Here is a 23,692-nt window from a genome sequence, read left to right on the forward strand (position 1 = left end):
TGTGATTAGAAACTGATTACATTACCTCAAGATCGGCAACTTTTACATTACAAAGAGCAAATTACCGAGGAGTTGTCGTTTTCAATATGGAAACGTCATATTTAAAACAGATATATGGCCAAAATAAAGTTTTGTTTCTCGGACCCCGTAGCAAACGTTTAATAACGCCCTCTTCGAAATAAGATCGCTTGCCAAAAATCATTAAAATGTTGTTTCTAATTTCAGTGGAATAATTAGTTTTTGTCGGCATGCACTTTTGCGTGTGTTTTTTTTTCAAAAAAATTACTTGATGGGAAATAATCGCCCATTGCGAAACACTTAAGTACAGTATACCATATCATTAAAACAATATATTAATGGATATGAACGAGATATGCTAGAAATAGTCTTAACGATGTTCAACGAGTTGGCAACAAATTAAATAGAAGCAGATGTGCCAACTGGATGCAATTTTGCAGTCGACTTCCGACATCTCGAACCGAGGCGAACAGACTTCCAGCCCTCGCAGATCCTTTGTTCACTTCCTTTTTCTGCAAATAATTCTAATCTACGCGGGAAGAGTACTGTGTGCATACTGACCTTATATCGTACTAAATAAAATTATAATATTGTTATTTCATTTATTTTTCTATTTCAATTCGTACACACTGTACATCGATAAAATAAATAGTACTGTACAGTTTTTGGGGGCAATTTTATACATAACACGTTCATTATAATTAACTTCGTGATACGAATTTCTCAATTTCTTCCAGGTGACATTTTCGCTTATGAGAGTCTTCTAATTCTGACATATTAGACTTAAATCAATCCACGATATAATCTATAGCAGGTTTGCAACAGCTATCAAATCAATTAAAACGTGATCTCAATCACTTTAATCGAGCGATTGAAATCGATTAATGACTTGATTTGACCCGAAAAATGTTCAAGCCAACTAAACTCGCAAGGTGTGTTAAAACCGTCAGGTCACAAGTTAACATTTAAAGATACTTTTTTTACGTTTGTAGAACTTTCACTGCCAAGACGCCGGTTTCTGAGGGTACATATATTAAGGTGAATTACATTGTCCTTGACGAATATCTTATGCCCGTTTTTATTGTCAAAATCAGAATCAAAGGATTAATTCTGAATTGGTCCATAAACAACAAACCAAACACCAACTTTAAAAACATTTCATATAGTTATGCTTTGATTTTCAGTATTTTAATAAGATACTATTTGTATGTTATATAATAGAAATGTTTAGAGTTGAAAAATATATGGTTTCATATCTTAAATACTTAAGAATCGTATGCACAAAGTTAAAAGTATAAGTATTGTTTAAGTTGTCTATTAAAAAACAAGATTTCCACCATATTTGTATGCAAGGCCTAAAAATATGTTCCAACTTAAAATTCAACTATGATATATTTAATAATTTAAATGTTCACTATTTAATTAAATTATTAATTATCAATTAAATTAGCGGGGTGTTTTGTTTAATAAATAACTTAGGCGCATGTATACAATACACGTACATGTAAATAATACACAAAGACATATAAACCCATCTCAAGGAAGATGTTGAACAGTTCTATAAATACAAAAGAACGGCATTGAAAACATACATATTATGACCATGCTATTTATTTAAGTACGGACAAATAAAAGACAGCAACGGTTAAGTAAACCGTTCTGTAACTAGTGTTTACATTATGTTACTGTTTAAGTATACAATGAAAATTGTCAATACTACTAGGTGTTAAAGTATACGTTAATTTTTTGTCTTTCGATGATCCAGTTATCGGACAACTTTATTAAAGATAGTTTAGGACACATTTCAGGGTATGTTTTTAAAATAATAACGCTATTTATTGGGTGATTTTTGTTACACGTACGTCAACTCATATACAGGGGCGCTCGACTTTTCTATCGATATCGGTTCAACATTTATCGTCATCGAAAGTACGAACTTCATATATATACAAAAAAAGCAGCCCACCACAAAACATCAGGCAAAACAGTCCGATTGACATTGCCGGGTACTTGATAAACATGGGGTTAAACTTTAACAAGATGAGTTTTTTTTTACTAAGCATCATGGAAATATGTGTAATTTGTTCATGTATACGTTTTACATGTACCGTCTCTCTTTGCTTTTGAAGTACACGTGCAGCAAGACTGAAACTGAAAAACAACTCATGTATGACCATAACCTCACGGCAAGAGTTATACTTATAAAGTGATTATAAATTCATTATATTAACAATCGTCTAACAAGGAGTTTTGATCGTATTTCTTGTTTGTTAAAAAAATCAGATTCTTATTAAAATGTATTAGCTTTTTTATAGTTTATTAAGTTACGCATGCCATTTGCTTGATTTTACCACACGTTCAAAATTAAAATATTATAAAAACACACGTGTATGATCTAAACTAAATACAAACAACGATTAATATTTGTACTGATACCAAGTTTCATTAATTCTACATTTCGAAACACTTGCGTTTATCCAACCCATCGGCTGGTCCGTTGAATTTTATTTAACGATGGACGACCTTCAGTCATATGGTTCCCTACGAATCTGAAAAAAAAACGCGACCGCCCGTTTTTCATATGAAATCCATTAGAATTTAATATTATAAAAAAAATAAAACGTTTTAAATTAATATATATCATCTCGCATTTATGAAGGACTGAATAAAGCGGTTAACCATTTACTGCAGCTCAAACCCAAGCCCGGTACTCTCGATTGACGTTAATACCCCCATCCCCCCCCCCCCACCACACACACACACAGTAAGGCTCCTGAGATGTCTGTACCATATTTATATTGCATAGGTTTTACATGTATGCATTGTGGCGAAAAATATACCAATCTGATGTGCACTCATGTCGTCATCTGTATTTGATTTTGACTTAATCGACAAACGCTGTTCTAAGCGTTCATTACAGTGAGGATCTTTGAAACAAATAGCCTCCCGTACACAACGTTTTTTCCCTCTGTGCAGAGGTGTGCCTCAGATAACCAATCAAAATCGAGGGTGTGCGCGCGGCTACCAATCAATGCAATAGGTGAGCGAGGTGTGTACACATTCAGTGGGTATTTTAAACAGAGGGATAATTGAAAGGTATGTTAACTCATAAATAGTTTAGAGCAAAGAAAATTTTACATGTAAATGCATTTTTATTTAAAATAAAAATTTAGGTCATGAAGTTAACTAATTAACAAGTTCAAGGTTGATTTTTCGCAAACTTGTAACTACATGTATATAGATTAGTATCGTTGGTGGAGTGTTTTACAGTATACAAAGCTGTGCTGAACACTGTTTAGCCTTGTGGACTCTCCCATCCTTCTAAATTCGATCAATTTATTTCCAAAATTAGGGATGTCTAGTATACTTATTTCTATATTTAGAATATTTCTTACAGAAATTCCTTTAAGCAAATAGCGCAGACCCTTATGAGACGCCGCATCATGCGGCGTCTTATCTGGGTCTACGCTGTTTGTCAATGCCTGTTTTCTAGACGCTAGGCATAAATGGGTTAATCTAGTATGACCATACGATCTTGAACAATAATAAGACATCGATTTGTTAAGTATTAAGAAGTAATGGCTGTGTAGTTTCATTATTTTGGTGTAATTAGCTTGCAGTGAGAATAAAAGTAAAATAAGTGAGAAAATAAAGATCTTTCTTCTTAGACCAATATTATTATTTTACAAATATGTAAAACCATGACAACAGGGTGTGTGAAATGCTAAATCATAACAAGTATACAGTACAACTATGAATATAATTATCTAGGCACAGTGTTTTATAATTATGACACTATTGTGTATATGACTTATATAAACGTCAACTCTAATGAGTATTAACTAATGTTAATAACAACACAACACGTGCTTCTGCTAAGACGTTTAATATAGAAGTGCGGCATCAGAAAACAGGGTACAGGGTTAACGTTGGCGGGAGCCGTAGTCTGTTTCACAATATAAATAGTGGTGGCTATAGTCTATTTCATAGTAGAACATTTCATAATAGAACACAAAGAATCATCAAAACAAAACATGTAGTTCGTTAATTTTTAGTCACTTTAATTATCTTGACATGAATGAAGATACTATGTGTTTATATATGGAAAAATAACGATCTAGTAAATGTAGTTGCAATAATCCAACTCCCAGCTATTGACCCTCCGATGAGCTGCACGTATGTACCTATAAAAGCTCAGAGCATTCAAGAAGAAGTACTAGTAAATGGTGCATTGTGTATCTAACTTTTCAATTACTAATGAAGCAAGTATGACGAACATTTATCAACGAGTTTTATGACAGTGAAACTCAACTGAGTGTAGTACTATAACATTAAAGAAGTTACTTGCCGAAATCGTGTAATTATTACCAGTAATAAGGAGCTATTATTGTAGTAATGTCAAAATGTTAATAAAATGAGTTTATGGGAGCACATATGTGAGTAGAGGTCTTTATTTGTCGTTAAAGCTGGGTTCCCACTGCCGATCAGATCAACTCGATCAAGCACGACCAAGCGGTCGGGTACTGGTCTGGTTCGGTCGGCATGAGTGATCGGGGGGGGGGGGGGTCGGGTAGGTCGGCATTGGTCGGGCCTCCTACCCGATATTTTTTGACATGTCAAAAATATCGAGTAGCGGTCGAGTAGGAAATGGATCGAGAAGCGCTCGGCAAGTGGTCGTGTATTAGTCGAGTAGAAGATCGAGTTGATCGTGAAGCAATCGTGTGGCGATCGGATTGACATCTTTTACACGATCTCTACCCGATCCGCTCGACCTCTACCCGAGTTATTTTAGATCGCCACACGATCCACTCGACCTCTATTCGATTGATGTATAGATTTACTAGACTGCTACCCGACGGCTACTCGACCGTACACGATCACTTCTCGATTGCTATTCGGCCATACACGACCTCATGTCACTTAAACAAAACTCACATGCAAAACGTCGTGCTTGTCTCTCACAACCTTCTTAGAATCGGACGAGTAAACATCCAAAGATGCCAAGAAATGGCTAAAAGGCGACTGATACTGCTAAAACTAGTAAAACAAATCCATGATGATTGAAGTGATTAGTGAACAACAATGTTTGACGGTTTTATTCTCAAAGTTTCAATAAACGACCGTTCGCGACTTTGTACGACTGTAGTACGACCATCACGATCTGGTCGAGTGAAGATCTGGTGGCGATCGAGCTGAGGTCCACTTGGTCGAGCTGATATCGTATAGGGCTCGCGTATAAGTCGAGATGATCGAGCGGAAATCGGAAAGATGGTTGGGTGGACGTCGTGAATGAGTCGTGTGGGGGTCGTGTGTTATCGACAAGAGGTCGAGAAGAAGTCGTGTATACCCTTTTTAGTCGAGCTTGGTCGGGTTTGGTCGGGAAATTTTGGTGATCGGGATGATCGAGTTGATCGGATCTGCAGTGGGAACCCACCTTAAGCGCTAGATTGATCCAGTGAACAAAGATCAGTTCACACAGAAGTGAAGTCGAGTCATGAAATATCTGGGTTGGTTAAGTCTTTGGTCAATACCGGTTGGTTTTCAATTGGTGTTAAGGTGTTAAAGTAACCGTAACAATGTTGTAATTCGATGATCCGGTTATCGGACAACTTTATTACGTATAGTCAAGGACACCATTCAAGCTATGTTCTCAAAATGAGACGCGTTCTGAGAAAATTGGGTTTAATGCATGTGCGTAAAGTTTCATCCCAGATTAGCCTGTGCAGTCCGCACAGGTTAATCAGGGACTACACTTTCCGCTTTTATGGTATTTTTAGTTTAAAGGAAGTCTCTTCTACACAAAAATCCAGTTAAGGCGGAAAGTGTCGTCCCTTATTAGCCTGTGCGGACTGCACAGGCTAAGCTGTGAAGACACTTTACGCACATGCATTATGTCCAGTTTTCTCAGAACGCGACTCAAATGTTAACGCATTGTATTGTTTGATTTTTGTTAAATTTGATCGATGCTCCTAAAATTCAGATTCTTTCCCCTTTGGATGTGCATTCATTGCGAGAACTTCGCGGCGAGACATTTCTATGGCAAGTGACCAATAAGATTATATAAACTACTAACACCAGATTGAGCGTCATTTAAAAAAAAAATACAAATATGTGGGTACAATCAAACACTTTTACAATCCTGTCAGATATGAATGAAAATATCGATTGAAGAGATAAAATAGTATGTGTTTTTACGCCTACACGTCTTGTGTGGATTCGTAGAGATCAGGAAATCAACTATTCACTCGATCGATGGTATTATTACGTCAGCAATGTGGGGTGGCAAGTATTTCCAACAAATATATCGGCATGACGTGCACGCGGCAGCGAAACTTAACAACGTCGAGTATCGTAATATAAGTACCGGTGGTATTGATTTGTATCGCGAAATCACGGTGTTGCTCGTTGATTTGTATTTGTTTGGAGTGATTTTATTATCGACGGGATATTAATGTAGTCATGCACTTTCCGTGTATTAGATTTAATATATGTGGTAGTGCATATGAATATTTTTAATTTTTCATTACTGTAAAAAGATAAGTAATCCGTCCATCCATTCCTCAACCAACCAAGCCGTCCATCCAAATAAATATTACCGTTTTCTAACTAGTTTTTATTTCTAGATATTTGGTCCATCGACGTTTCCTCCATTTTTCGTCTTTCTTATATAATCGTCATGATTATTGATACCGAAAAGACTGCAATCCACTCTATGTTTGATTGCATGTGAAGTCAATAAAGTCATGTTTATAAAATAAATATGTAACGTTACTCAGGCATGAGTCAAAAGTATCCATATGCTCGCTAATACAGCGTTCGCTCGAGATAACACAATGCATGGTTTCAATGTATTCGTTTCAATACATTGTAAATGTAGAGGGCCTATCCCACATCCGGAGCGAACGTGCGATCCCGAGTGTTTTCTTCAGAGCGATCAATATTGTAATATAAGGCATACCTTGCATCATTTAACCCATTTATGCCTAGTGGACTCTCCCATCCTTCTAAATTGGATCAATCTATTTCCAAAATTAGGGATGTCTAGTATATGTATTTCTAATTAAGAATATTTCTTACAGAAATTCCTTTACGCAAACAGCGCAGACCCTGATGAGACGCCGCATCATGCGGCGTCTCATCTGGGTCTACGCTGTTTGCCAAGGCCTTTTTTCTAGACGCTATGCATAAATGGGTTAAGATGAAATCTTTTCTCCGATGACAACATATACAGGATGTTAAAATATCGTATTTCCTGATCACTTCATGTGTATAGTAAAAAAATTAATTTCCTTCCTTATTTTTTTGAATGGCGATAGTGAACACATTACAAATTAATGTAGGAATACATATCGTGTTTTGTTTAAGGCAAAAGAACCGTTTTCATTACCGGTAGTCTGTTCTGTGAAATCTGGAATAACATTGACGAATACAATTATCGGTTCCAACTGTCAGTCTGTGTGCTATATGTTCTCAGAAAGTGCGTGGAAATTGATTTTACCATTTCAAGACAACGTGTACGTTTACTGTTGTATTCGTCTCGGTACGGATAATAACTCAGAGACCATATAGCACAACGTGCAACAGCGCCGCCGAAAAATTCTTCAAAGGAAAAGGAAGGTTAAAGGACATTCTTCAAGGATATATTCACGATCAAGGACATTGGCACAATCCGTATCAGGGTAATTTGAATAAAACACCGTGCATTTATCAATAGTAGGAAACCACTGGTTGTTTCTCTTACAGTCGATTGAGAGTCGTGCTTATCTGCTCTGTGAAAGTGTTGGGTTAGTAGGAAACTAAAACGACCACCCGATTTATCGGTAATATTTACCGCGAATTTTAATTATTTTAATTTAGCCAAACTCACCATGACGATGCCGGTTATCATGGTCCACGGAGGCGCTTGGACGATCCCAGAGAAGCTTGTCGAAGCGTCCAGAGCCGGGACACATGCGGCGGCGCGCGCCGGATATGCCGTCCTTATGCGTGGAGGCAGCGCCATCGATTCTGTCCATGCAGCCATACTTGTGCTTGAGGACGACCCCAGCTTTGATGCAGGTATTTACTTTTATGTGAATATAGCATAATATAGATTTTGTATGTTGATTTCGGTTAAATAGTCTACATTTTATACTGCACATGACTTTTACTTCCTCATATACATTAACGGTGTAGGTCTGGAAAATATTTTGTTTTAAATATTTTCATTATATTTTTTCTATAATTTAACGGGAAACCTTCGACTTAAGTAAATAAGTAAAAACATGTCAACATTCGCTATGTTCGTGAGAACGAGATCTTTAATATGACGTAATCGGATTCAAGATTCAGTCGTCACAGAAGAAGTTATTCGATTGCATTTTGCTCTATCTCCCACATTTTTACAAACGGTTAAACCTTTACATGCGTTTTTCTCCAAAATGAAAATGGTGGTTAGAGCACTACAGCAACCAAGCGACGAAATACTATGATTCATTTAACATTACTTAAGCATCACTTATATGCGTCTTATCCGCGAGATCTGTCGTAAAGACTTCATGAACGCCCCACCATACAATTCTGCCCATACATAATTGCAACAGATTACCAACAGGCCTGGCGCTTTATTGACCCCATCGAGAATTATTGCATCATAGCCTTGGATATAGGGCATGTAAACACTGGTGACTGACCTTGCCGAATAGTCGGTTGGTCTTAAAGAGGTTTTACGGCGCATATTTTAGCAATCTCTTCATACACAAGTATACGTTTATGTAGCTAAAGAAACTTCAGCGTACAGTTTATATAGTATTGACATACCTTTAAAGTCGCGCCAGTCAAAAATCATAAAAAGCGAGATTTTAAGTTATGATAGCCAGAACTAACGTTTATACGACTAGCTTTTATTGCAATGAGTTTGCTATCGAAAGTTCAGCCTTTTGTAAGACTATTGATAAAGTTACAGGAAACGAATCCTCTCAACTAATATATGAACATAACGGACGCCTGTTGGTTTGTTGGTTTGTTTGCGTCAAACTATAAAGCGACCGTCAACCGCTATTGACAAAAAAAGAAAAGTTCTGAAATGCCGTTTTTTTTAAGCTCACCTGAGCACAACGTGCTCATGGTGAGCTATTGTGATCGCCTTTTGTCCGTCGTGCGTTGTGCGTCGTGCGTCGTCAACATTTACCTTGTTAACACTCTAAAGGTCACATTTATTGCCCAAGCTTCATGAAACTTGGTTAGAACATGTGTCTCAATAATATCTTGGACGAGTTCGAAAATGGTTCCGGTTGGTTGAAAAACATGGCTGCCAGGGGGCGTGGCAGTTTTCCTTATATGGCTATAGTAAAACCTTGTTAACACTCTAAAAGACACATTTTTAGTCCAATCTTCATGAAACTTTGTCAGAACATGTGTCCCAATAATATCTTGGACGAGTTTAAAAATGGTTCCGGTTGGTTGAAAAACATGGCCGCCAGGGGGCGTGGCAGTTTTCCTTATATTGCTATAGTAAAACCTTGTTAACACTCAAAAAGTCACATTTTTAGTCCAATTTTCATGAAACTTTGTCAGAACATGTGTCCTTATAATATCTTGGACGAGTTCGAAAATGGTTCCGGTTGGTTGAAAAACATGGCCGCCAGGGGGCATGGAAGTTTTCCTTATATGGCTATAGTAAAACCTTGTTAACACTCTAGAAGTCACATTTTAGTCCAATCTTCATGAAACTTGGCCAAAACATGTGTCCCAATAATATGTTGGACGAGTTCGAAAATGGTTCCAGTTGAATGAAAAACATGGCCGCCATGGGGCGGGGCAGTTTTCCTTATATGGCTTTACTGTATGGTAAAACCTTGTTAACACTCTAGAAGTCACATTTGTGGTCCAATGCTCATGAAACTTGGTCAGAATATTTGAACTAATAATATCTGGGCTAAGTTCAAAATGGTTGAGATCCGTTAAAAAACATGGCCGCAAGGGGGCGTGGCATTTTTCCTTAAATGGCTATTTACTACAAAACCTTGTTAACACTCTAGAAGTCACATTTATTATCCAATCTTTATGAAACTTGATCAGAACATTTGTTCTAACAATAGCTCGAGTGAGTTTGAAAATGGTTATGGTTCGTTGAAAAAACATGGCCGCCGGGGGGGGGGGGCAGTTGTCCTTATATGGCTTTAGTGAAAACTTGTTGACACTATATTAGCCACATGTATTGGCCAATCTTCATGAAACTTGGTCAGAACATTTGTCCCAATGAAATTTTGCCAGAGATTGAAGCTGGGCCATATGAGCTCAAAAACTAGGTCACAAGGTCAAATATAAAAAAACATGTTGAAAGTCACTGTTTTGGTCTAAAATAATCTTCATGAATCAGCTTGCATTTTTTTCAGAATAGTCTAGTTCCTTTGGCTTTCAGGTGAGCGCCTTAGGGCCTGATGGCCCTCTTGTTTACAATTATTTTAATATAATTTCGCGAGGTGAAATCGAAAGACCATCGCGAAAATAGGTGACATAACGATATACACACTATAAATAACGCAAGTAGATTGATCATTTTATATATAAAATATAAACAATTTACTACGCATGCACAATTTGCATTCCTGGGTTTACCACTTGACGATGATGATCAATCTACTTGCGTTATTTATAGTTAACTGGTAGTTACCGGGTACCTGTACCCAGTAAAATTTGTTACCGAATATACTGAAAATATGAAAACATAACAACTTTTTTCAAGTAATGTAATATACCAGTCGTGATATTGTAATCAATATAAACTAATAATGGTAAAAAAATACGGTATTTTAGAACTTTTCTTTTTTCTTCAATCGCTGTTGACGGTCCCTTTAACATTGGCCATTACATTTGCAATATTTAATATAGCAGCTTGATATTTGGCACACATGTGTATCCCATGGAGCTGCACATTTTGAGTGGTGAAAGGTCACGGTCAAGGTATTCCGTCAAGGTCGAATGTCAAATATATGGGGGGACATAGTGTTTCACAAACACATCTTGTTATTTTACTATTACTATTTGTCATGTGGTTTACTATTTTCACACGGTTTTAAGCGAAATTGTACGATCTTATTCTTTTTTCTGTAAAACTGATCAATCGTCAATGAAACAATGATTCATACAATACTGCAATAGAAGTCCAGAAGAAATAGTATCAGAACATGAGTTTCATTTAATTACAAATTATTGCCTTTTGCACTGCAGAAAAATCCTTCAATGACGTAAAACGTGTACGGTACGCTGCCCTCAATTGCAAATTCGTATGAACGCCACTTCAACACAATTGGTTTTGAAACAAAATACTTGTAAACGTGTCGGTATATATATAACTACGTAAACTTCTTCGTTATAAATTCCATTGAAGTAAAAACTAGTTGGTACTATTTATGGTACTATATGAAGGTAGTTAATTAATTGTATATAATATGTATCATATCCCGCTTACGTCCCTCGGTCATGTTAATATGTTGGTTTAAGATTGCGGAAATAAAATGATGACATTGAAATCGTATTAGTTGCAATAATCCAACTTCCAGCTATTGAATCTCCGCTGGCTGTACTTATGTAATAATAAAAGCTCAGAGCATCCAAGAAGAACTAGAAATCAAATCATATATTATTGCTTTAAGCGAAATGCTTCTTTTCTTACTTAAATGTTGATCCCAATATAACCATTTACCTTTAAAACGAGTAATATAATCCTTATAATATAATCCATTCGTGCACTCGCATGTATCTATTTTCGTATTTGTGTTTGTTAACATCCAAATGTCAAGGTTGAAATGTGTTGGGAAGACTATTTCAAACACTTGAAACAGTATATACGAGATAAAAACAAAAACAAATATGGAATAGGATCTTTGTTGGCATGTTTAAACCTAAATATAAAGAACGCAGCATTTGCAGCAACTATATACGGCTAATGTTGAAGCCAAACTGAATCAGGAACGTATATTTGCGAACAAGTGTTCTTTTTCATGTTTGAGCTTACCTAACAATATTCGCATCTGTTTGCAGGCACTGGTTCTGTGCTGACGAGAAATGGCGAGGTTGAGATGGACTCTGTCATCATGGACGGCAAGACGCTCGCTTCCGGTGCCGTCGCCTGCGTCCAGAACATGAAGAACCCCATCGAGCTGGCGCGCGCCGTTATGGAAAAGGTTAGTGTGCGCGGGTGCGAATAAAACTAAAGCGCTTACCGTTTGTATGTTATTACATTCCTTCACAATGTTGTGATTGTGATCCTGAAGTCCGTGATTATGTTTGTGGTTAAGTTTCCAAAATATCGTGATTATGTTAAAGTTTATGGTCCCGACGCGTGTGATTGAGATTGTTAAATCCCAGGCCCCGGTACGTGTGATTGTGATTGTGGTTAAGTTCCCGGTCCCGACTTCTGATTATCAAATGGCAAGGTACCTCGTTCCAACGCGTTTGATTGGTGTTAAGAGCCCGGTCCCGACCCGTGTGATTGGTGTTAAGATCACGGCGTGTGCTTGGTGTTAAGATCCCGAGCCCGCCACGTCTGATTTTCTCTTTCCCGAGAAGTGTGATCTATATTGTTGTTATTTTCCATGTCCAAAACGTGTGTTAAGTGTTTAAGTTCCCAGTCCGGAGTCGCGTGCTCGTAGTTATGTTCCCGGTGCCGACTCGTGTGATTGGTGTAAAGTTCGCGGTTCCGACTCGCGTGATTGTGGTTGAGTTTCCGGTCCCGACTCGCGTGATTGGTGTAAAGTTCTCGGTCCCGACTCGTGTGATTGGTGTAAAGTTCCCGCTCCCGACTCATGTGATTGGTGTAAAGTTCCCGGTACCGACTCGTGTGATTGGTGTAAAGTTCTCGGTTCCGACTCGCGTGATTGTGATTGAGTTTCCGGTCCCGACTCGTATGATTGGTGTAAAGTTCCCGGTCCCGACTCGTGTGATAGGTGTAAAGTTCCCGGTCCCGACTCGTGTGATTGGTGTAAAGTTCCCGGTCCCGACTCATGTGATTGGTGTAAAGTTCCCGGTTCCGACTCGTGTGATTGGTGTAAAGTTCTCGGTTCCGACTCGCGTGATTGTGATTGAGTTTCCGGTCCCGACTCGTATGATTGGTGTAAAGTTCCCGGTCCCGACTCGTGTGATTGGTGTAAAGTTCCTGGTCCCGACTCGTGTGATTGGTGTAAAGTTCCCGGTCCCGACTCGTGTGATTGGTGTAAAGTTCCCGGTTCCGACTCGTGTGATTAGTGTAAAGTTCCCGGTTCCGACTCAAGTGATTGTGGTTGAGTTTCCGGTCCCGACTCGCGTGATCGTGGTTGAGTTTTCGGTCCCGACTCGTGTGATTGCCATAGTTTACTGTGTTAAGGAGGGGGACTCAGGGTTAAACGATCCACATGCACAACGAGAGGCCGTACTTAAATATAATACTAATTGGTCCGTTTTTAACAATAATGCACAACTTATGTGGAGGAAAGAAGTACCGAATTGTGTTGTACTGAAATCATTATTTTATAGTAATAACACATGTTAAATAAAAATAAAACATTCATTTTAAATCAGATTTTATACCGAAGATGATATTACAAGATGGAGATGAATTCCAAAGCTAATCTGACATAATGCTTATTTTGGAATTCATTCCCCAAAATATTATGAATTTAGTTGATAATATCGAAAATCATTGGAACTGCAAAACTGTACATGAATTGTATGTAATAAAAAAACTGTTGATTTAATGTTTTCCCAGTTTGAATCTACACGTCTACGGATAAGCCACTCTACTTTATTTACATGTTTTGCGTTGTTTGAATGCGAAACATATCTATTGAAGGATCTTTAAATGCTATATTTTACTGTTGTAAAATGCGGTTTAAATCGTTCTGTCAACGGCATATTTTTGGCATCGTATTCTGAACATGATATGTGGTCAATATTATCTCACCATTTACTGATAACTATTGCTCACAAACCTTGACTAGCGTGATAACAATCGTACCAGATTTTCTATGTGATAACTTTGTTATAAAACGGTATACAAAGGGTCTTTATGTTTATGTACACATATTGTCAAGTAAGGCATTTAACTTAATGGATTGTGAAAACAAACCAAGGCTTTGCCAGATGTTTCTGAATCCGTATTTCGTTTAAAGCCATACCGATTTAATGGTATTTAGGATTACGTGTGGCTGTGATGTTTTCGAAAGAAGTGAAACATTTTACAATGTTAAAAAACGAAAGCTGAAAAGCCTTTAAGCGTTTAAAAGAAATGACCTGCATATGCATAGCCTCATATTCGTGAACAATTAATGGCACAATTTTAAGACAGTTTACATCTTATAAAACTGAATAACATTATGCTCCTGATATTGACATGAAATAAAACAGTTTTATTAAGCTTTAGTTAGGTACGGGTAAGTTGTGAAAGAAAAACTCTTATTTCCCCGGTCGTTTTGTCCAAAGACTTATCAATATTGATAAGTCTTTGGTTTTGTCTTCTCCGGCATGGTTGATAGGTTAAGAAAAATCACGCGAAGGCATAAGTGTTATTGTTTCGGAGTTAATTGTCCTTCCGCACCTAAGGCTGTTAATGTGGAATTTTAACTTTGCGACTCAGAACACCGAGTAACATTTATATTATCTAGTGTATTTAGGTCAGCGAGTTGCTTTTTTTATTGTGGCCTCGAAACATAGAATTCACGCTTCCGTTTCCACACGTTTCCATGACATTTTGTATTCAAGACAACGCGCTTCATGTTGCTTTGGAAAGATAAACACAGATTTTAATTGGCACGGCTTAAGTATTTAAGACACAACGTTGCTTTGTTGACCGAGGACGCCAAACATTCAATCACATTAATGTGGCATAATGTATTTCAGACACAGCATTCCCTTCTGGCCGAGGCGCGCTTAGCATTAACTAAAATGTTAACTGCCTAATGTATTATAGACTCCGCATATTCTGCTGGTGGGCAAAGGGGCGAACCAGTTCGCAGACGAAGTGGGAATCAAGCGCGTAGCCACGGAGTCGTTGGTGTCCGAGGAGGCCCGTCGGGAGCTCGAGTGTTACCAAGCTAACTACGGAAGTGCCGTACAAGAACTCTTCTGTCAACGGTGGGTCATCGTCCAGAATTATAATATGGTTAAAGTGATTAAATAAATAAAAGGCATTACGTCGTTAAACCAGGTTATTCGTGCATGCGTAAAATGTCATCCCGATAAATACACTGTTTTAAGTTTCATGTCATACACAATCTTAGGGCGGAAAATGCCTTTCCGGATCGGCCTGTGCAAACTGTACCTTAAGGTTTTCAAGGACGTTCCTACGCACGTGCACTAGACTAGTTTTCTGATGACACACTACACATAGAGAATACGTAAATTTAATCCTCACCCTGGGGAAACGGGGTTTTATGCTTATGCCTGTTCTAATCAGGGACGACACTTTCCGCCTTTACGGCATCTTTCGGCCTTTACGGCATCTTTCCGCCTTTACGGCATCTTTCCGCCTTTACGGCATCTTTCCGGCCTTTACGGCATCTTTCCGCCTTTACGGCATCTTTCCGCCTTTACGGCATCTTTCCGCCTTTACGGCATCTTTCCGGCCTTTACGGCATCTTTCCGCCTTTACGGCATCTTTACGCCTTTACGGCATCTTTTGTGGAAAGGATGTCTCTTCTTACTTTCTTCGGACTGCAAAGGCTAATTTCGAACGACGCGTTAAGCACATGCATTAAACCCCGTTTTCCAAAGGCGAGGCTTATTTGTATTTGACCTTTACAGAGGCAGCCATCACGACACGGTGGGGGCGGTGGCACTGGACGCTGACGGCAACCTGGCGTACGCAACCTCCACCGGGGGGATTTCGTGCAAGAGGCCCGGCAGGGTAGGGGACAGTCCTATTATAGGTAAGCAGGAATGAGATTGGGGCAGAAGGGGACTTTAACATCCCTCTTTAAAATTGTCGACACTTATATTTATTAAACTTTCATCAAGAGCTAAAGCATGTCATTTTCATGAACAAAAATTATAACCAATGTATTGCGACATTAATTGTTGAATTGTAATAGTGCTTGGTAAGGAGTTTCATCAGCTTCTAAACAACCACTTATCATTTCAACCAACTTCTGAAAAAAACTGCCAACTTTTAATTGTAATCCCACTCCATCATATCAACATCAAGTCTTGAGTCTGTGTGCAACAATCCTACCATTTATTTGTATGATAGTATCATATTCTTAGTACTAATTATAATGTCGTATAACTGAAATGTATGTAATAACAACAAAAAACTATAGCTATTTAATTATAAATAGTATGGGAACACTTTAAAGTCTGTCATTTCGTTAGGACTGTATTCATTGCCGCATGTTTCTCGCATGAGTGGATTGTCTAGATGTATCATACCGGCGCCATATCTCATGGGTCGCAGGTTCGTTACCTCGCTCAACCATAACCTACCGCCTGGTCATTCACAAGGACATTAAAACAAGACGCATTTCTAATAGTAATTTTTCCCTCCGGGCATTTAAAGACCCAGCGTCGTCTCTGGAGCGTAGCTTTTCCTGTATCTCGCTCTATTCCCCGTGACAAACTCTCAACAAATCTACTATTTGAGTCGTGTTCTTGGAAAACTGGGCTAACAGCAAGTGCGTAAAGTGTCTTAACAAATTAGACAGCGCAGTCCCCACAGATAATCATGGACTACACTTCCCCTTTACTGGATTTTTGGTAGAAAAAAAAACTTCCTTTAAATTAAAAAAAAATGAGAGCGAAAAGTGGTGTCTCTGATTAGCCTTTGCGAATTGCACAGGCTAATCTGGGACACTTTATTCACATGCATTAAGCCCCGTTTTTCCAAAGTAAAGCTAAATTTACTATAGCCGTGTTATTCATTGCAGGCGCCGGCGGATACGCCGACAATGAGGTGGGCGCCGTCTCGTGCACGGGTCATGGCGAGTCCATCTCCAAGGTCGTGCTAGCACATCAGATCGTCTCCGACATGCGGAACGGTACAAGTGTTTTCCATCTTTACCTTTGGGGCTTGTTGTATTGTATGTTAAATAGTCAAATATTGAAAACAAAGCCGTGAGATGTAACGTGTGCTTGTACGGTAGAAAAGTGTGCAGTCTTTACCTTTGGGGCACGTTGAACTGTATGCTAAATAGTCAAATATTGAAAACAAATCCTTTAAATATAACGTGTGCTTGTACGGTAGGAAAGTATGCAGTCTTTACCTTGGGTCACGTTGTATTGTATGTTAAATAGTCAACTATTGAAAACAAATCCGTGAGATATAACGTGTCTGTCCGTCTTTCTGTCACCACGCGTTTGTGCGGAGCACAACTTTGTATTGAAGTGATTTAACTGAAATGTCATATAAACACGGAGAACCAATTGAGAAATTGCGGATAACAATAACCATAACAGTTTGGGGTTTTTCAATACTTTCGACAATTGTTTTCATTTTCTTTTGTAGAGCATTTCCTCAATAGTATATTAACATTACTTCTTTATAATATGATGAGTACTGTAAGACGACGCGCAGATTAAGAGTACATTTAAAAAAAACATCTTTAGGGTTATTTGTTATCAAACGACTCGGGCTATCGCCCTCGTGGCTAATTCTTACCCATCGGACCTCCAACCCGTTGGTTATTACTTCAATAACTAACACTTACTTTAAAAGTAATTCTTAATTAACCAAATACTATGCTGCAATTAAGAATGTGTCTTATTCAAATTTGTTTGAACGATTTTTAATGAGGCGGGTTTCTGGTCGGCATTGAACAGTGCAATATTCGTTAAACATGAACCGGTTACTACAGTATAGGTAATTGTATATTTCTCAAAAGCTCGTGTTCTTGTGTTCATTATGTCGCTCCGTTATACAATGTTCAATTTCATGACACGGTGCTCGTTTTTAGGATATTTGTGTGCATTTCACATGATTCCTGTGATTTGATCTGTTTAGGTAAAGCCCCACAAGAAGCCGCAGATAAGGCCCTTGCAAAAATGGCCGCCCGCGTCAACGGTTACGGTGGAGTTATCGTCCTTAGCAACAGCGGAGAACCAGTGACGTCATTTACAACGGAGCGCATGTCGTGGGCGTGGATTAAAGACGGCGTCTTACACAGTGGTATTAACCCTGACGAGGAAATAACAGAGGATGTGAAATCTTGTAATTTGAACGGTTGTAATTGAAACATTTAATGGTGTGGCGTTTTTTATGTTTTGCAAAGATTGCAACTTTTGATTCATTCACAGAGAGTGAATAGAGCCAAATACTTATGAACAAAACCAGTATTGCATATATACATATCATCGCTCTCACTGCGATACATTGTATGATATGAAATGATATTACCAGGTACATGTATGTCGTGCTATTATTTTTAAGCGTTATTGGTAATTGTTAAAGGTACTACACTTCAGTACCAAATTTGTTTTGCTGTCGGTGTGCGCTATATTATTTTTACTGTGAATAACATATAATATGCAGAATCTAACCAACATGTAAGTCTCGTAAATCAAACCTGCAAAGAATGTAGTGCTTTTAAGTACGGGTTAAAATTGCTGCAAAACAACTTGCCCGTAAAAAAGAAGTATTTCAGTTGTAGTCCTATCCTGTAAGTAAAGCTCACGACCGCGTCTGTTTATTATTGAGACGGATCAGCATTTACATAAACCGTGGCATAGAGGTGACATTCACTCTTTTTTAAATAAACTTTCCACGAGTTAGTCAGCCAATCAAATTGATTGATGTAAACATTTAACTTTTACACATGATCATCATGGTCGACAGAAACGAGCAATCCTACCTAATCAACTATTTGACACACGAAAGTTGGGACGAATTTTAAACTATAGCCTCGCTTCCAGCATTTTAATTTGTTTTACTGAAAGAATGTTTTTTTTTTTTTATTTTGTTGTGGTATTGTGCTATGGGGGGGGGGCGGAGTGCCCGGAGAAAAACGCCTGTCCGGTATTGTGACCATCAACTAAACTCACTTGCATTCAGTGTCAAATCATACCTCGCCGGATATATATGCGTTCAGAATATTTGCTCATGTTACACAAAATTTGATTGGCTGACTAACTCGCTCCCTCGAGAAAGCTAAAATTCTCCTATTTTGTTTAATGCACCCTTCTTTATCTAATTCACCGCTCTTTTTTATTGCGATCCTCTTTTATTTAGTTTTACACTCTTCTTTTTTTCTATTTCGTTTCTTTAACTTAGTAAGTCGTTCCCACGATATAGCTAATTCGTTCCCACGAGTTATTAAGTTGTTCCCTCGAGTTAGTATGTCGTTGAAACGAGATAGAAAAAAGAGGAGTACATTAAAAACGAGGAGTGTATGTCAATTCTATGTCACCGTATACATACCCTGAGTCAGTTATTAACGAATGGTATGTGTTTGTTATTGATTTTACATGGACATGAACGTTTTCTATATGCGACATTTTATTATTGTCAAACCAGTAATAATTGGGCGATCCAATGGAAAGAGTTGTTTATTTTGCATAAGAAAATATAAGGTTATTATTTTATTTATATATGTCTACAGGTTTGATCGAAATCACGAGTATTGTGTAATTTTAGAAAACTAATACACTTTTTATTATATGTTAAACTAATACACTATTTATTATGTACATACCATTGTTGTTGTTTTTCTTTTTATTATAATTGATTGTTTAAACAAATCATGTTAAAACTTTTTATCCGGGTTGAGTTGGCTACAGTCGCAAAAAAAACTGTTTAGTTAAAGAAAAACACACGATCGGGAACAACATAAATGTCAAACGGTACCAACCGTTCTCATAAAAAGTGAAACCGTCCATAAAAAACTGAAATCGACCTCAGCCTGTTCGAAAATAAACTTGCCAGCAGAGAGGTTAACCGAACATACAATAAAAATATTAAAAATAATATTTGTTATACTTATGAAGGGCAATGTCAGAATTATGCGCGATTTATTTTTCACCAGACGTCAAATGTCTGCTTCGAGCGAGGGAGATATGCCCCCCCCCTTCTTGGTACCTGATGTAGAATCAGGCTCCAGCACTTCTGATAGCTTGGTCAGTAGACCCGTCAGTGAAGATATGAGTCGCGTTCTGAGAAAACTGGGCATAATGCATGTGCGTAAAGTGTCGTCCCAGATTTGCCTGTGCAGTCCGCAAAGGCTAATCAGGGACGACACTTTCCGCGTAAATTGGATTTTTGCTAAGAAGAGACTTCATTTAAACGAAAAATGTCATACCAGCGGAAAGTGTCGTCCCCGATTAGCCTGTGCGGACTGCACATGCTAATCTGGGACGACACTTTACGCACATGCATTATGCCCAGTTTTCTCAGAACACGACTCATATATTAGTGCAGTTGTGTTGCGTGTACTAGTTGTGAATGTGTTCTATGGATATTGCCTTCTTTTCAGATTCGCGAAGTCTGTATCGCCAGTGCCAGGAATACCGCTATGTATATGGGGTCTTTTAGTATCGCTCAAGCGTGGGTTTTCGAAGTAGTAGGGGAAATCTTTGAGGAAATGATCCAGGATATCTTGGCATTTCTTTTCCAAAAACATCGTCTTGTGGATGAAGTTTCGTCTTAGAGGTCTTCCTATTTTTGGTTGGCTAAATCTGTCTTTTAATGGATTATTTTGCAGTCATTTGAACTGTGTTGCTTGGGGTAGAAATTGTATTCCCTTCTGTATTTCATGGGGTCCATGCCCGTGATGGTTTCCAGCTCTTAAATTGGGGTTGACCGCATGGCGCCAGTGATGATTCTCGGCGCCTGGTTCTACACCGTGTTGATGTGCGAGTTTATTTCGGAGTTTACTAGGTCCTCATGCGACGGAGGCAGCTTTATGTGAGGACCCGGAGTGTATCCCAGCACACCTTCTTAAATTGCTTACGAAAGAAGTGCGAAGTTTGTGTTATTGTTGCAATTCCCAGCTATTTAGTTTTTACTGTAACATTTTCAATGTTGGTGTGGTCTTATGCAGTTAGGGAAAATCGGAGTTCCTGGAGGAAACCCCATCTGTCAGTTATTATGATCACCAACCAAACTCACATGCGCAGGGAACGGGGATCAAACCCGGTCCGCCTAGGTGAGAAGCACGTGTACCAACAACTGCGCTAGCCGGACAGCTTCCCTTGCTGACACCGTCAAATACTATTGCTTGTTTGATGGTAACGAATCATATTTCAATTTAAATGAAGCTCTAAGGTGATATGATAATATAATGTATTTGTTCATATTCCAATTTTACGAAATCTGTTGATTTCACGTTTTGGTAAATTGACAAACTTAAAAAAAATGTTTCAGATTCGCAAATTTTCATTGTAGTTAGTATATTTGTGGGGAAACAGTAATACTGACCATTTACCCTGCTCTAAAATATCCATTATATGCATCTTTTGACGATTTAAAAACCTGAAAGTTATAAAGCGTTGCAACACAAAACGATTTAATAATTCGGAGAGTTCTGTTGTTGGCGTTATATTTTGTGATACTACGAGGATTGCTTATATAAAGTATAACATACATCATTAACCCATTTATGCCTAGCGTCTAGAAAAAAGGCCTTGGCAAACAGCGTACACCCAGATGAGACGCCGCATGATGCGGCGTCTCATCAGGGTCTGCGCTGTTTGCTTTAAGGAATTTCTGTAAGAAATATTTTAAATATAGAAATAAATATACTAGACATCCCTAATTTTGGAAATAGATTGATCCAATTTAGAAGGATGGGAGAGTCCACTAGGCATAAATGGGTTAAGGTTGTGAGCACGGATGACCATCGCGGTAGACTTTTACTCAAGGGGTCAGTGGTTCGAGCCCAGTTGGGGGTTACTTTTTTTTTTCTTGTGTTTTTTTACTGAAGCATTTTAGATCCAATGTTTTAGTTTATCAATATTATGCCTTAAATGACGAACTTCAATACATGCCAAAATCTGTGAAAAGGCCCCTTTAAGAAATTATTTGAAATTACAAATGCTTCGTAAGAAGCGCCTTTCAGCATATATCTATCAGTTGTAGCCTGTCTGGTCAGGCAACATTATGGTTAATAACTGATATAAAGGGACCAATTATATGCAAGTAGCCCACTATCAACCGACAACCCCCAATCCACCACAATCCCTGATTGGTAAATATAACGTTACAAATTGTAAGTATTGTATTGCTGAAAAGAATGCATCATATATGGTTAAATGATTTTCATTTGTACTACTAGTTTCATCATATTAATATTTTTGTAAGTGTGTTCTTTAAACTCATCCTCTTTCTGCGTTCCGAGAAAACTTATTTTATGTATGAAAGAAGTTTTCTGATTTCATTGATTAAAATACTTAAGGACCGGATATAGTTAGTTAAGCTTTTCGTGGAATGTAATCATGTGAGCAGGATGTGTCGCATGGTCTTGTCTTAGTAAACCACCAATTTATCAAAACAACTTAAATACCAAGAATTTCAGTTTGAAATAGGTTTCGAAAACGTGATGCTGTTTGACAAAACCGACTCACTTCGACGAATGATGCAATTGCACTTTAACGGTACGTAACAAATAATGGAAAAGCGTATAATTTTATCGTTGCTAAGCGCGCAACACATAACACCTAACGCAACACCTAATAATCCTTTTTATCCTATATATTTCCTTAGTATCGGGGGCTACCCCCCCCCCCCCCCAACCCTCGCTTTGTCGATAGTGGAAAACAACTGCGTACCGGTAAAGCGCTATCCAGCCCTTCCTTTTTTTCCAAAATGGCCAGTATTGCAGCTTAACGAACTATATTCAATACAGCATATAGTTACGGAATCCGGATAGTGCCATCTATAATCTCGCACTTCTTTCATCAAGGGCGACACTAGACACACGAAGCGATACTTTTTCGCAGTCGCGGCGCCGCACGATATTTTATTTTTCAAATATCGCCCATATTATCTGAATCTCGTGTCGCGGTCTAATTTCAGACCGCGACACTAGACACACGAAGCTATACTCGAGATTAGACCGCGATACACGAGATACGGATAATATGGGCGATATTTGAAAAATAAAATATCGTGCGTCGCCGCGACTGTCAAGAAAAAGATCAAGTATCGCTTCGTGTGTCTAGTGTCGCCCTTTGAACGCGACACTAGACACACGAAGCGATACTTGATATTTGTCTTGACAGTCGCGGCGACGCACGATATTTTTCTTGACAGTCGCGGCGATACTTGATATTTTTCTTCACAGTCGCGGCGACGCATGATATACGATATATGATATTCGTATTTAACACGATATATCGCCTTTTTGGCTAGCTACACAAGGGTGATATATCGTGTTAAATATATCGTGCGTCGCCGCGACTGTCAAGAAAAAGATCAAGTATCGCCGCGACTTCCAAGAAAAATATCGTGCGTCGCCGCGACTGTCAAGAAAAAGATCAAGTATCGCTTCGTGTGTCTAGTGTTGCCCTTGATGACAGAAGTGCGAGATTATAGATGGCACTATCCGGATTCCGTATATAGTAGACTGTAAAGAATGCATACAGTAAACTGCATCTTAACTATGCAAAAATGTACATAATGTAATACTGGTAAACTAAATAACACAATGGGTATAGTAAGTAGGCTATACTGCGGATTAAAGATAAAACTTACAGTTCGTTGTGATATATCACATGATCCAAAGTAATTATTAAC

At 38.3% G+C, this 23,692-nt stretch overlaps 2 protein-coding genes across 4 annotated transcripts in view; both read left to right on the top strand.

Moving 5' to 3' along the window:
* Positions 1 to 23,692, top strand: part of LOC127875458 (kelch domain-containing protein 3-like) — a 58,471-nt gene that overhangs the window by 14,413 nt on the left and 20,366 nt on the right. The gene's annotated exons all lie outside the window — the stretch shown is intronic.
* LOC127875462 (isoaspartyl peptidase/L-asparaginase-like) lies at positions 2,930 to 19,652 on the top strand. Of its 3 annotated transcripts, none has more exons than XM_052420528.1 (7): positions 2,930 to 3,058; positions 7,876 to 8,076; positions 12,043 to 12,185; positions 14,945 to 15,108; positions 15,778 to 15,902; positions 16,896 to 17,006; positions 17,969 to 19,652. In XM_052420528.1, exons 2-7 carry the CDS (start codon positions 7,887 to 7,889, stop codon positions 18,196 to 18,198), a joined length of 963 nt encoding a protein of 320 aa, XP_052276488.1. In that variant the 5' UTR covers positions 2,930 to 3,058; positions 7,876 to 7,886; the 3' UTR covers positions 18,199 to 19,652. The 3 variants fall into 3 exon arrangements, with proteins under 3 accessions (XP_052276488.1, XP_052276486.1, XP_052276485.1); XM_052420526.1 differs by having other exon boundaries at positions 3,044 to 3,114; XM_052420525.1 differs by lacking the exon at positions 2,930 to 3,058 and adding an exon at positions 7,197 to 7,697.

Source organism: Dreissena polymorpha, chromosome 3 (assembly GCF_020536995.1).
Source record: "Dreissena polymorpha isolate Duluth1 chromosome 3, UMN_Dpol_1.0, whole genome shotgun sequence".
NCBI classification, from domain to species: Eukaryota; Metazoa; Mollusca; class Bivalvia; order Myida; family Dreissenidae; genus Dreissena; species Dreissena polymorpha.

What these genes read in the sequence shown, in the direction of transcription:
- LOC127875462 (XM_052420528.1), top strand. Translation starts at nt 7,887, where the DNA reads ATGACGATGCCGGTTATCATGGTCCACGGAGGCGCTTGGACGATCCCA. An exon ending in CGCGCGCCGTTATGGAAAAG is followed by an intron (nt 12,186 to 14,944) that starts GTTAGTGTGCGC and finishes AATGTATTATAG; the next exon opens with ACTCCGCATATTCTGCTGGT. An exon ending in CGTCTCCGACATGCGGAACG is followed by an intron (nt 17,007 to 17,968) that starts GTACAAGTGTTT and finishes TGATCTGTTTAG; the next exon opens with GTAAAGCCCCACAAGAAGCC.